At 37.1% G+C, this 15,394-nt stretch overlaps 1 protein-coding gene across 1 annotated transcript; it reads right to left on the reverse strand.

Moving 5' to 3' along the window:
• Window positions 1-1,237: 1,237 nt before the first annotated feature.
• Window positions 1,238-9,452, reverse strand: LOC132242240 (membrane-spanning 4-domains subfamily A member 5-like). The gene is made up of 5 exons (XM_059711143.1): window positions 9,300-9,452; window positions 6,715-6,843; window positions 4,338-4,394; window positions 2,899-3,051; window positions 1,238-1,348 (listed from the first exon to the last, which is right to left on the reverse strand). Exons 1-5 carry the CDS (start codon window positions 9,450-9,452, stop codon window positions 1,238-1,240), a joined length of 603 nt encoding a protein of 200 aa, XP_059567126.1.
• Between the last annotated feature and the right edge of the window lie 5,942 nt (window positions 9,453-15,394).

Below are 15,394 nucleotides of genomic sequence, written 5' to 3' on the forward strand. Positions count from 1 at the left end.
ATTACATGGGGATTTGTTTTTCAATGGGCATAAAGGTTTTTTTTTTTATGAGGATGAGTATGTTTTAGGAATCTTCTGTACAACAGGGCACTTACAGTTAATAATACGGTATTGTGCGCTGTAAAATATTCTGAGGATAGATTTCATGTTATGTTCGTACCAAAAACAAAAGCAAAATAAAAACTTAAAAGAATACAAGGAAATTTTTGGAGGTGATGGATGTGTTTAGTATCTTGGTTATGGTGATGATATTGGGAGTATGCATACATTAAATGTAAAACATTTTGTATACAAACTATGACTCAATAAAGATTTTAAAAATGAGAAAAGAATGTTAAGTAACCTATAAAAAGGGATTTGCAAAACTTCCTGTCAGTGCCATTCTCCACACTATTTTTTTTTCTATTTTTAAAAATATAGTTATGTTAATAAAAGGTTTGTTTGTAGCATTATGTAATGAGTCTTCAATAGTTTTTTAAAGTATAAGAGGGGTTCTGAGACCAAAAGTTTCAAAGATGTTGGTATATGTATTAAGACCTTGGGCCCTGGGAACACACTGTCTGTTGATAGCATGGCTTTGCCCTTGCAACTGACCTTGGGTACATAACTTACCTTCTCTGTGCATCAGCTTCCTTGTTCATAAAATGAGTTTCATAATAAAATTCGCCTCTTAGAATTTTTTGTGAGATTAAATGAGTCATAAACATAAAACACTTTATACAGTGCTTGGAACATTGTACTGGCTTTTACCAATTATTTTCCCCTCATTATTGTTACTATTGTAGTTGTTATTAGTTGATAATATTGATCCTGCATGATCCATGTAAAATTTGTGGGCCAAGACATTCTTCCCACTAACTCATCTGTCTACAGGACAATGGGGTAGGAGCCTCTTGGAGACAGAGCCTCCTGGAGAAATCAGTAGGACCTGGTCACTGCACACCCTGGACTTGATTCCTTTATCTGTTTGTGGCAGCGGCAACACCACACTGCTTCAGTGAATGCATGACTGACACCAAAGTGACCATGTGATTCTGGGAGAGGAGGAGATAACTTTGCAAAGAGGCAGGATGTGTTTTATCAGCCAAAATTTTCCCCAGCCCCATTCCCCTGAGTCCCTCTCCTTTGCTTCAAAGAGTTGCCAGCTTTAACATCCTATGTTCCTGTTGGCTGTTCCTCACAAATATAATTCATCTTGCCATGATATTATCTCACTTCTTTATTTGCACAGTGATTTTCAACACCATTCCTCACAATCACAGCAGTCAAAGGATCTGCTAAAAATTGAGTAAGACATAGCAATGAGTAGTTCAATAGTGCTGAAGGCTGTCAGCATAATCAAAAGTCCCTGTAACAGAAGAAAAAAGTAAAAGAATCATGGTATTAGCACAATAATGGTTTTTCAGATGATAATGAGGTAGCAATGCCCAGATAAGAAAGTTCCCCCACATATCAAATGTAGCTAATGCTTACAAAGCAAATTAGTAGAGGCTCATTGCAATATACAGATATTTTAGCACAGTACTACATAGCACAGCACAGTGTGGTACCCTACAGCAGAGCACAAAATTGCACAGGCCTTCATTTCTTTCTTCTTCAATTGCACTTAGACTGGAATCAGATTCCAAATGGGCAACATTGGCAAATTTTCTTGAGGTGTAAGTAGCATTATTGCTCTTTGGCATTCCATTGACAGATTTCAGATTAGGCTTTCACCTAAAAAAATTGATCTAGGTGGTCTAGGTGATTTAGCAGCTCTTCAGGGCTTTTAAATTGTTTTAAAAAGTGTTTGTTTGTTTGTTTGTTTGTTTGTTTGTTTGTTTCATGTAGCATTTTTCTTTGTTTCCAGACTAGGATCAATTCACACATCCCATTTTACTATTACCAAAATTAATCTATTCTCTTCTCCCCTGTTTTCTGTGGTCCTGCTACATTCTGTTCCTTCGAATCTTCCATATGAAATATTATGGATCCCCTACTATCAGGATCCCCTTTTCCTTAGATGATTAGTTTTCAAATTTCTCAGCAATTTTTTTATTGGCTATTAGCTGTTTTCTCTCTCCATGCAGATTCATATCTTTTACGTGCCTTTACACTAAGTTCAGAAAAGCAGAAATAAATGCCTGTTTTCAATCTATCATGTTTTATCAGAAACCTAGTCTGAATAGTAAAACCAAAACCATAAAAACGCTCCACTCATGATTCTAATGTACATCCAGAGCTATAACTACTACAATACTGCTATACCTGCTTTTTCTTCTAATATATCACTTTTTTATATATTATTCTCATTGATGTACATGCTTTATCTCCTGTGCTCATCTGTGAATTGCTCAAGTTAGGGGTAATAATACATTTATTGTTCTATTCTACAATGCCTGGTTGAATGCCTATTAGATATTATGATTTCTGTACATGTTTGTGAGTTAAAAATACATTTGTGTGCAACATTATTTGGATGGTGCTGATTAGGTTCTAATAAATCTTTATGGTATATGTATTAAGACCTTGGGCCCTGGGAACACACTGTCTGTTGATAGCATGGCTCTGCCCTTGCAACTGACCTTGGGTACATAACTTACCTTCTCTGTGCATCAGCTTCCTTGTTCATAAAATGAGTTTCATAATAAAATTTGCCTCTTAGAATTTTTTGTGAGGTGAAATGAGTCCTATACATAAAACACTTCATACAGTGCCTGGAACATTGCACTGGCTTTTACCAATATTTTCCCTCATTATTGTTACTATTGTAATTGTTAGAAGTTGATAATATTGATCCTGCATGATCCATGTAAAATTTGTGGGCCAAGACATTCTTCCCACTAACTCATCTGTCTACAGGACAATGGGGTAGGAGCCTCTTGGAAACTCCTCACCTTAAAAATGCAGCATACTTACAATGAATAGGGTGTTAACAGCCTTACACTGACTAACTTCTCCAGAATAGCCACAAAGGTAGTTTTGATCTAGAATGAAACCAAATATAAGGAGAATGATTCCAGCTGTTGCTGCCAGAACACTAAAACAATTGATTGTTTGGCTCATCCTCATCTGAAAGAGAGTAAAAACATAACACAATGACCAGGTCCTATCTGAGTCTATAGACAAAACAATGGGTGAGGAGACAAAACAATAGGCAGCAGGATTTTGGTCTCAGCATTACAATGCCATGAAGCAGCCATATCATCTTATGAATGTCCCTTCACCTAACTGGGCTTTAGGTCCTCATCTACAGAATAAGGGGAACCAGTGAACTTTTCATAACCCTTACATCCCCCATAATCAGTGCCTAATCTAAATCCTATTTAATTAAAGGGAGGGGTACACACTGGACAATGTAAGTTCTTAGGGATAGCCACATTGCATTTTGATGCTCTGATCAAAGTCATGACCTATTTGTGACTATGTTTAATATATATTATATTAATACATATATGCACCTATATCTTTAATATGTATTAGTATATACTATATATATATATATATAAAATGTATATATACATACACACACATACATACATATATATACTTGCAACTTTTTTTCTTACCAAAACTGCAAATCTATAGGTGGCATTCTTTGCTGAAAATAATTTATTGGCTTATTAATGTCTCATAGCTTTGATTCTTTGAGAAAAGTAAAAATATGCTGCTTATAGTTTATCTGTAAGTTAAAGTTTGGCATTCATTAACACTTATTATTTATTTTCTGATTCTGAATATCAGGTTAAATTATGTCATTTACAAAGAGTCAAATGACTGCCTGTCAAAGTATCTGGCTCTCAGCAGGCACCAGAAATACTTATGTTGGCCCACAGGCCAAAGGGTCTTGAGTTCGATTCTGGTCAAGGGCACATATTTCGGTTGCAGGCTGGGGAGCATGCAGGAGGCAACCAATCAATGTGAGAGGGTTCTCTATATCTGTCTCTCCCACTCCCTTCCACTCTCTCTAAAATTACTCTCTCTAAAAATCAATGGAAAAATATCCTCGGATGAGTATTAGCAATAATAATAATTTTTTTTAAAAAAAAGAATGAATGAGGTACTTTAATAATGCCATTCTGCCACCTGGCTGAGGAACTTGGACAAGTCATTTAATCTATGCCTCAGTGTCTATATGTAAAATTAGAATTAAACTGGATGACCTAGGAAACTTGCTTTAGGCCTTCATGTTTTATGATTCTATGGGACAAAAAGAAGCAAATAGCATTGATTGGTATCAGTAATTGACAGTTTTTGGAGTTATAGTGGCTTAATGATTTTCCAAATTCATTTTCAGGACTCAAAGGAATTATTTCAAAGTTATAGATACTTTTTAATAAAGGGGAAATATAACTCACCAAAGTTTGTGTGCCTTTTTTTTCCAATGCAACTAGGCAGGCTCCAGAATAAATGAACTGTTAGAAAGAATACATATCTTAGTGATGGACATAAAGAGTTCTCAGAGGATAGACTTCTACATGTCCCTTTCACAGAACCTCCTTGTACTTCACACAGTCCTCAGGGGAGTGAGAAAGGTGACATGCCTTGTATGGGTTGTCCATAAATGAATAGTGGACAAAATACTGGACTGGAAGTTTGCTTTAGCTGTAACTATTTATTTGAACATGAGAATGTTTTAAAACTTTACTGGGATTTCATTTTTCTCATCCATCTTCTTTTTATAGCTATTGCAGACATCGTAACATACTGGTGTCAATTCAGTTTACAACCAATAAGATCAGATTCCATCATTCCTGTAGGAAACATCCTTCCTACCTATGTGCAGTCTGATGTGTTCTCTTGGGTGGAAACATTAGCAGAGTTGCAGCTAATATTCTGGGCGTTACATAAAATACCAAAGTTTTCATTGTGATGAGTCATAGTGGTGGGATCATTGTCTAAAAGAAATTTCAAATCTGAACATAGTTCATCCATTTTTAAATTTCTAGTTCATTGTGTGGTATTTCTTCAGCCTCATCCCTTCCCATCTTATTCTCTGCACTGAACTCTTATAGTTCTCAGAATAAAAGGTGTTCCTCCATACTTTAAGCTTTTTCTTATGTTTTTCATGTTTTTTCCTTGACATACAGCAAGACATCCTACCTCTTACACCCAACCATCCCCCACTCCCTTCCTCCATATGTGTCTTCATCTGATTAAAGTTCTTTAAAACTTGGTCAAGCTGGAAATACCTCTGGGAAACCTCCCCTCCATTTTGTAAGTGCCTTTCCTATAGAGAAACTTGTGTGTCCTCTGTCACCATTCATCACACTACAGGGTAATGTTTTCCATGTATTATTATTTTTGTTTGGTTGTTTTTGTTTTCCCCCAGTTTTATTATGAAATAATTGGAATACATCACTGTATAAGTTTAAGGGGTGCAGCATAATGATCTAACATCTATCATAAAATGATCACCATCATAACTTTAGTTAGCATCCATCTTCTCATTTAGATACAAAACAAAAAGGAAAAAGAAAGAAAACATATATTTTTCCTGTGATGAGGACTTTTAGGAGATACCCTCTTTAAAATCTCATATATATTATACAACAGTGTTAACTATAGTCATCATGTACTTTTTAATCTTATAATTGGAAGTTGATGCCTTTTGACACCACCCCTGCCTTTGGTATGTCAAGTCTGATCTCTTTTGTTTTCATTAAAAATTTAGGGATAATGTTGGTTAATAAAATTATATAGGTTCCAGCTCAGCTGACGTGGATCAGTGGTTGAGCATTGGCCTATGAAGCAGGAGGTCACAGTTCAATTCCTAGTCAAGGCACATGCCTGGGTTGCGGACTCAATCCCTAGCGTGGGGCATGCAGGAAGCAGACAATCAATGATTCTCTTTTCATCATTCATGTGTTTGTGACTCTCCCTTCTCCCTTCCTCTCTGAAGTAAATAAAAAATATATATTTTTTAATTATATAGGTTTCAGTTCTATGACATCATCTGTAAATTGTTTTGTGTGCCCACCACCCAAATTTAAATATTCTTCCATCATTGTATATTTGACCCTGTTTAATCCTTTCTACCCTCACCCCTTTTTGATTCCACATATAAATGAGATCATACAGTATTTCTATTTATCTAGCTTATTTTGCTTAGCATAATGCTCTTAAATTTCATTTATGTTGTCACAATTGGCAGGATATCCTCATTTTTATGACAGAATATTCCAGTGTGTGTGTGTGTGTGTGTGTGCAAACTTCTTTATCCATTTGTCTGTAGAACACAACTTTTTTTCATGTCTTGGCTGTTGTAAATATGCTGCTATGAATTTGGAGGTATAGATATCTCTTTGACATAGTGTTTTTATTTCCTTTGGATATATTCCCAGAAGTGAAATTGCTGGATCACATACTAATTCTTGTTTTAATTTTTTGGAGGAATAGCCACACTGCTTTTCATAGTCAGGGCCCATGTATTCTTAACCTTTGAGTCCTGATTGCCTTCTTCTGTGTATCTGACTCAGATGGTAACTCGTTTGAATGAATGAATGGACAAATAACCTCAAGACCCAAAGAAATATTCCCGAAGGAACTTCAAGACACAATGATGGAATATCAGTAACTGATGAATTAATGGGGAAATAATTTCAACAAGGCTTATTTTCATTTTGACATTTCAAAGTCTATCATACAACTGTATATAGCTCATTTTTGAAACTAAGAATTCTCTAATATCCCTGTTGACATGGCTTCACATTGAACTTGATTGACTATACTCACCAAAATGGAGCTCCAGAATGGATATCCTGTAATAAATATAAAGGGGAACCTTGGGTACGGTTCTTCAAACATGAAAAAGAAAATTACCCCAAAAGAAAAGTTCATCAGTCCAAGCAGGATCTGGATAGTCTGTAAAGAGAGGAAAAGGACACAGTAAGGAAAAAGCAAAATGGTGGGTTCCCCTTAGAAAATTTAGATCTCTTTTTGATAAAAGGATTTGGCAATTATACTCTTTTATAAATAAGGGAAGGGTAGTAGAAGCCACTTTATTATGTACCCAGGTATTTTTGGATCCCTCCACCTGGTATTTGGTAATAAGAAAAATGATTTAAATCAATGCTCCTGAAGATGTAATCCATGAATTGGCAGCCATAGGATCACCTGCAAATTATCATGCTCAATCCTATACTTACTGAATAAAATCCCCTGGCTAAAATTCAAAATAGAGCTACCATATGGTCCAGCAGTCCCACTTCTGGGTATATATATCCTAAGGAAACGTAATCACTCTCGCAAAGAAATATTTGTGCTATCCTGTTTATCACAGCATTATTCACAATGGGTAGGACATGGAAACAATCTAGGTAGATAAAGAAAATGAAATACTATCTATATATATAAAAGGTTAAATGACTGTCTGACCATCTGACCAATAGCTATGATGCACAATGAGCACCAGGGGGCAGATGCTCAATGCAGAAGCTGCTGAGCTGCGGTGACTTGGTGACGCACCCAGAACCAGAAAGGAAGGAGCCTGATTCTGGATGTGTCACCTGAGAACTGGCTTCTCTCAATCCAGGACCCCTTTGGGGATGTTGAAGAGCTAGTTTCAGCCTGATCCCCGCAGGTCAGGCCGAGGGACCCCACCTGCCAGAGGGATCCCGCTCACTCCACAGATGGCCTTCGAGCCACAGCGCCGCCCCAGGAGCAGCCCACTGGGGAGGGACCATCGGAGGTTGGCTCCAGGGTGTGTCTGGCCCGTCTCACCCAGTCCCGCCCCACCGGCCACCTTCAAATTAATTTCCTTTCAATGTGCATGAATCTATGCACTGGGCACTAGTTCAGTATAAAAAAAGAAAATTCTGCCATTTGCAATAACATGGACGGACCTTGAGGAAATTATGCTAAGTGGAGTAAGAGAAAGACAAGTATGTGGAATCTAAAGACATTGAACTCACAGAATCAGAGAGTAGAATAGTGGTTGTTAGAGGCTCAGAGGTTGGGAGAATATGGAGATGGTGGTCAAAGGGTACAAACTTCCAGTTAAGTTCCAGGCCCGAAGGTACAACATGGTGACTACAATTAACAACATTGTATTGTATACTTGAAAGTTGCTATGAGAGTTGAGTTTTAATGTTCTCACCATACAACAACAAAAATGGCAATTATGTGAAAGATGTGATAACTAACCTTATTGTGGTAAACATTTTGCAATATACATGCATATCAAATCATCAGATTATACACCTTAAACTTTACAAAGTTATATGTCAATTACCTCTCAACAAAGCTGGGGGGGAAACCACCAAGTCTGTGGCATATAAATGCTAAAGTTTGAAAAGTACTGAATTCTAAATCACCATGCAGGCCTGGCCTCAAATAGAAATGGACTGTCAGAAACACTTCTGTCAATGACCCATCCTTTGAGCCTATGGAGGTATTGTCATGTCCCAGGGTTCACAGCATTCCCCATCTTTTCTATTTTTTTACTCTATGCCACACTTGTGATGCACTACCACACCAAGCAGTGGTTTGACGAATGCTGGGAAAGATTGATGAGAATGACATGAAGAATGGAAGGTATACAATATAAGAGTCTGTGTCCTCTGCCCTCTTTTATTCCCATCCACCTTCTCCATCTGAGGAATCGCATTTACTCCCATTGCAACTATTACCTTAATGTAGTTGAGTTGTAAACAATATCATTTTCCTTAACTCCATACTCACATTTTTAGCTCTTGTCAGACATCCCCACTTGAATATCCCATGGATAACACCACCTCATATTCAATATATCCAGTCAAGTTCACTCTCTAAGAAGATGGAGCCTTTCTCTACAGCTCTCCTCTTTACTTTGTGAGCTCTCACGAAAATTGCCTTTAGCAGTTCCTTCAGGGCAATCTCAGCTTCTTCTAGCAGGCACTTCAAAACTCTTCAAGCCTCTGCCCATTACCCATCTCCAAAGCTGCTTTCACATTTTAAAATATTTGTTATATCAGCAGCCCACTTTTTGGTACCAATTTCTGTCTTAGTCAACTTGGGCTGCTATAACAAAGTATCATAGATCCGGTGACTTATAAACAACAGAAACTTATCTCTCACAGTTCTGAAGACTGAAAGTCTGAGATCAGGGTATCAGAACAATCCAATTCTGGCTTATAGACTACAGACTTCTCTGTTGTATCCTCACAAAGAAACCTAGCACTCTGACCCCTACTTATTAATGAAATAATTACCCCCAAAGTCCCTGCCTCTAGCTACCATCACGTTGGGATTATGGCTTCAAATAGAAATTTGGGGAAACACCTATATTAAATTCCTAACACACCTTCATTAGCATTTACATTGGGGCAAATCTTACTTACCCCAAAGATTTTTATTTTTGTAGTACATAATTTGAAAAAAGGCATGGTAGATTCATAGCTTGTGGCTATATTTTTCATTGACTGAAATTCTGAAGCAGTGACTTCTGGAGGAAATACCATAAACACAGGACGGTGTGCAGTGTTTGAATCCATGATGGTATAGTTGATATTTTGAAGTGTAAAATTATTTAGTTGGTACTTCAATCTAGACCATGCTCTTATTGTGTCCCAAGGCTGTCTGGAGCACTGGCATTGTTGGGCTTTGTGTTGGAATTCTAGAACCATAAAGTCACAAAGTCATGGAATCTCAGGTCAAGATCTCAAGAAGGTGAGTGAGTGAAAGATCCAAGACTGGGGGATCAGAGGGTCTGACTGGTAGTCCTGGTTCACATTGGGATTATGGTTCAGTCAGAAACTCCCTGTGACCTTGGGAAGGTCATATCCCCCTCTCTTGGTTTCAGCCTCTTTATATGTACATTGATCAGGTTGGACTAGAAATCTATAAAGACATTTCAATTTCCAAATAAGAGTATTTTGAACATTTATTTTAAGGCAGGTAAAGGGAAAAACCCCTCTTGCCATAAAATTAGCCACTGCTTAAAATAGACAATTATTATTACCATTTTAATCACAGTGGCCAGGTGTTTTGCTCTTGCTTTATGTCCACATTATTTCGAAAGCTCATTTTGGTTGGCTCTTTATCAGCTAAATGTCTTATGTATCTTTATGAGCTTAGCTATAAAAACATTGGAAATGTCACACTGAGTTATTCCAGAAGTTACTTTACCTCATTTCTCCATTTCAACATGGCTGTGGAACTTCACAGTCTTCTGCTAATCAATCTACTAAGCCCATTAGTACATAGATAATGTGTATTTGTGCACTACTTTTTCTTTCCATAGCCTTAGATTTCTTCTTATTTCCTAATCTGACAAAACCTACTCTCTTTATAGGATTAGGCCTCTCCTTCTCACTTCTTCTGCTCTGATTCTCCTGCTAGATAATTCCAAGGAAGGTTCTCTGTGCTCTTCCTCTTATTAGTCTCCTATTGCCACTGAAGCTCAATTTTATTTGTTTTTAAGAATCTAATCTTCATCTCTACTGCAAAATCTCCCCATTTGGGGAGATCCATATTCACACTCTAGAGAATTCCACAGAAGCAGTCAATTAGTGTGACCAGATATCCCCTACTTAAGGGTTTCCAAGTCCTTTCATTTTCTCTTGACTTTTAATTCATAAATGATAATAGCTCCAGATCTTATCCATGAATAATGATAAAACCGAGTTTCTCTCCCAGATACATCTTAGAAGGAGCAAGTAGAAATGAGGAAAGCAATTTGGGCTTCTATATTTCTTGCTGATCTTAGACTTTTGATTTTCTGCTTCTGTTGAGTCCTTAGTTTTCACTGTATGTCTGGGTTTCTATGTATGGGTCTCCTTCAGGGCTCACAACTTCTAAGTTGTCTAGCCATTTATGTGGCAGTTGAGCTAGGAATTTGAATTCCTGAGCTTAGCATTTTCTCTCACCATCTAGTCCAGTGACCAATAGGAGTGATCTGTCAATCTAATTAACTAGTTTTCCAAAAAATGTTCAAAAGCAGTCTATGGAGTTACCTAGCTCCTCGTTTTTTGTAAGTGGTTGACAGGATTATTCAATAACTGTGTATCTCTATTTCCATAGACTGTCAGTGTTCTCTTTACCATTGGAAATAGAGTCATTGGCATCTTTAAATCTAATGAGATTACAGAGCCAATTCCAGAAACCTCAGAACCAATTAAGAAAATCCATTCTTGCCCTAACTGGTTTGGCTCAGTGGATAGAGCATCAGCCTGCGGACTAAAGGGTCCCAGGTTCGATTCCGATCAAGGACATGTACCTAGGTTGCCGGCACATTCCCAGTAGGGAGTGTGCAGGAGGCAGCTGATCAATGTTTCTCTCTCATTGATGTTTCTAACTATCCCTCTCCCTTCATCTCTGTAAAAAATCAATAAAATATATTTTAAAAAATTCATCCTTAAAATTCTGTTCCTCAAGGTACCACTTTCCATAAAATCTGTATTAGGGTTCTCCAGAAAAGCAGACCAATTGGTATATATATATATATATATATATATATATATATATATATATATATATATATATATATATATATTAGAGGCCCAGTGCATGAAATTCATCCACTGCTGGGGGAGGGGGATGTCCCTCAGTCCGGCAGAGAGGCTCACACCACCGCTGCTTCATTTGCCAGCAGTGAGCCCAGCTTCTGGCTGAGTGGCGCTCCCCCTGTGGGAGTGCACTGACCACCAGGGGGCAGCTTCTGCATTGAGTGTCTGCCCCCTGATGGTCAGTGCACATCATAGCAACCAGTCGTTCTGCCATTAGGTCAATTTACATGTTAGCTTTTTATTATATAGGAAGGAGGATATACCAATAAGATATATACACCAATAAGATCTATATACCAATAAAATATATATATATATCATACAGAGAAAGTGAAAACTCTGATAGATAAAGAACTATTGACACACACAGAAATATGGATGGGCCTCAAGAGAATTATACTTAGTGAATAAACTCAGTCTTAAGAAGTTAAATATTGTATGATTTCATTTCAATAATCTTGAAATGGAAAAAATAATGGGGAGGGAGGACAAATGAGTGGTTACCAGGAGACAGAGATAGGGTTGGTGGTGAGGTGTTACTATGAGGAGGTAGCATGAAAGAGTTTTATCTGGTTATGAAACTGTTCTGTCTCTTGATTATGCTAATGGTTACAGAAACATATACATAGGATAAAGTTGTATGCAACTAAATACACACACAAATAAATGCAGAATAAAATATGAAAAACACTAAAAAAGGTCTGTGGTTTAATTAACTATAATGTTCCACTGTCAATTTCCTGATTTTGATATTGTGCTCCATCTGCACAGATTTAACCATTGGGTAGTTGGATGAAGGATACATCAGCCTCTATCTTTGCAGCTTCAAGGAATTTTGAGTGAATCTATAGTTACTTCAAAATGTAAAAACAAGAAAACTTTACAGGGCTTGATAAGTTAAAAAATACATATTGAAGTGTTAAACAAGATAAATTATATTTATATATTCATTTCTATGTTTAAAAATTATCCAGAAAACAGTTATTGGGAACATTAAAATCAATAAATGTGTTACATCCATGCATGGAGAACGAGGGGAGAAAGCTACTGGAGTATTTATTTTATTTTTCATATCAAGGGAGCACAGCAAGAGAGAGAAATAAATTATGTCTAAAGTAAAGAAACCATGAAAAAATTCTAAGGTGATGAAAAAGAAGAAGGGGTCCTTGAGTTGACAACTCTGTACAGCAATGGAGGGTGATTAGGCTGGGCATCTCCAGACTCCTTCAAAATGATAAACTGGAATATGAGTCAATGTGTTTAAGAGATTTAGAAAACTAGTGGAGAGTATGGGATTAAAATCAAACAAAACCAAAAGAAGAATAAAAAAGACACAATTCAAGGGGGGGGGGACAAATTATTAAATGGCTCAGTTCTGATAGCATACATAGTCATAAAAATACAAATAAGTACATGTCTCTCTGCCACAAATTATGAGCTTTAATAGAGAGAATGGATAAGGGAAATGTTCATGTGTGTGGTGATTGGGTGTTGGAAAAGGGAAGGTTAAATCTCTATCTTCCATAGTAATATCAGTGTTTCTCAACTTTTTTCACATAAAGGCACTCAGAAAATATGTGTCTGGGATATTGCAAAATTAGAGGCATTTAGAGTTCCAAATGGGGTTATTTGCTACTCAAGATAATTTTGTATAACTAGTTAATTTTTTAAACCATGTGAACTATGATTATTGAAACCTTAAAAACTGTCTACAACAGACCTTTGGACAACAGGGGGGTAGAGACACCAATAATAATGCAATAAAAAATCCACATGTAACTTTTGACTCCCCCAAAACTTTTGTCATCCTTCAGTATCTACAGGGGATTGGTTCTAGGACCCACCACACACAGATAGCAAAATCCTCAAGTGATAAAGTCCCTTATGTAAAATGTCACAGAACAATGCATACAATTGGCCCTCCACATTGTGGATTCCCAACTGCAAATGGAAAATACTGTTTTTCATCTGCAGCTAATCAAATCCACAGATGTGAAACTCAGTGATACAGAGGGATGACTGTATATTTATTGAAAAAAATATGTATAAGTGAACCTGCACAGTTCAAAGCCATGTTGTTCAAGGGTTTACTGCACTTTTGTTTCATACGTGACAAGGTAAGTTAATATATTAAAAGGAAAAATAATGCATCAACATATATTAAATAATATTTCTTCTCCCTTTATCATTCATCAGGGATGTGATAGGAAGAAGTATGGCCTCCAAGAAAAGTCCATCCCCTTATTCTCAGGACTGTGAATATGATATCATACCTATGACTATATTAGCTTAAATGGCAAGAGAAACTTTGTAGATAAAATTAGTAAATTTACTTTAAAATAGGGAGATTATTCTGGAATATTTGAGTGGGTCCAATGTGATCACAGGACACCTTAAAAGTAGAAGTTTGAGAAGGACTTAACCAGCGCTGGATTAAAGATGAAGGGGACCACATGAGAAGAAATGCAGGCGGTTCTAGAAGCAGAGAATACCACCCCACCCCACCAGCTGGCAGAGGGCAAAGAAACCTACAGCTGTAAGAAACTGAATTCTTCCAACAATGAATGAGCTTAAGGAGGCTCCCAAGCCTCAGAACCACAGATCTGGCCAGCTCTACGATTTTAGCTAAATGAGACTCAGCAAATAATCTAACCAGGTTTCCAGTACTTCTGACCTACAGAAACTGAAATAATAAATTTGTGGTGTTTTAAGCAGCTACATTTTTGGTAATTTGTTGTATATCGATAAATAATACAAGATTAAGCAAGATTTGAAGTTTTTTGCCTTAGTTACTATTATTCAGATTAGGGTAACTTCTATGATAAACAATTTCATGTTTTCCTTGGACTAGTACCATAGGTCACAATCCAATGGAATGATCAGCAATGGATTTAATCTCTGCAATTATTTATGGGCCAGGTTTAATTCTCTAAACATTTGAGCACTTTTGGGTCCTGGATTCTCTGCATGTGGTCAGGGCCTGAGAAATTATGAGAACAATGCAGAGGGTTTAGGGATCAAACCTGGAAGTGGTGAGCATCACTTCAGCAGCACTTCACTGGTGATAGTCACCTTCTCACCAACTTAGATGCAAAGGGGATGGAAAGTGTAATCTAGCTATGGGATATGTAATTCAGCAAATGGAAGTGCCTATGTGAATAATGAGCTCATTTCTCCCATGTGCTCTTGGGAATTGTAGGTGTAAGGTGGTAGCATTGGAAAATAATTCTTCCCAATTTTACCAAAATAAAAAGCCTAATAGATTCTAGGAAAGACCTATTATGTTCAGAATAAGACAGTTTTTAAAAAGTACATTACTTTTAAGTAAATCGTGAATGCTCTGGCTCCCTATAGCCCTTCTCACCTGGTCTTATAAACAGCTACTTCACACATTGTATTCCCTTGTTGGTTCCTAAACATCTGATTTTGTCAACTCTGGACCCAAACTCATTGACAGGACTGTATTAGATATCTCAGAAAGAGGAGGTAAGGGAAAGAATGCCTGAAAAGTAGAGAGAGAAAAATGGAATTCTTGCAGATTGGAAAGGCGACTATGGGTCTAAAAGGCATGAGGGGCTTCTGACTTTCTCCCTAGCATCATTCACAGTGGGATGAAAAAACTCAGAAATTATTTTTTTAAATATTCTTACATTTTCACATTGTAAGTTTATACCCTAGGAGGCACTGTATTCTTACAATAATAAAAGAAAAACCCTATCTTCCAAGTGTGATACAGAAGCATCAAGTTGATAGGACAATGCAAACTGTGACAATGAGTTCCTCAGTGGTAAATGGTGTGGATGCCTTAGTGATGACAGGAATCATCTCTCCAATGACTTTGTACTATTTAAGACCCCAGAACCCTTGTGCATATGTGCATAAGTGTGTGTGTGTGTGTGTGTGTGTGTGTGTGTTGGATGGGTATGGTG

The sequence above is a fragment of the Myotis daubentonii genome, chromosome 9, assembly GCF_963259705.1.
Source record: "Myotis daubentonii chromosome 9, mMyoDau2.1, whole genome shotgun sequence".
Classification (NCBI taxonomy): Eukaryota; Metazoa; Chordata; class Mammalia; order Chiroptera; family Vespertilionidae; genus Myotis; species Myotis daubentonii.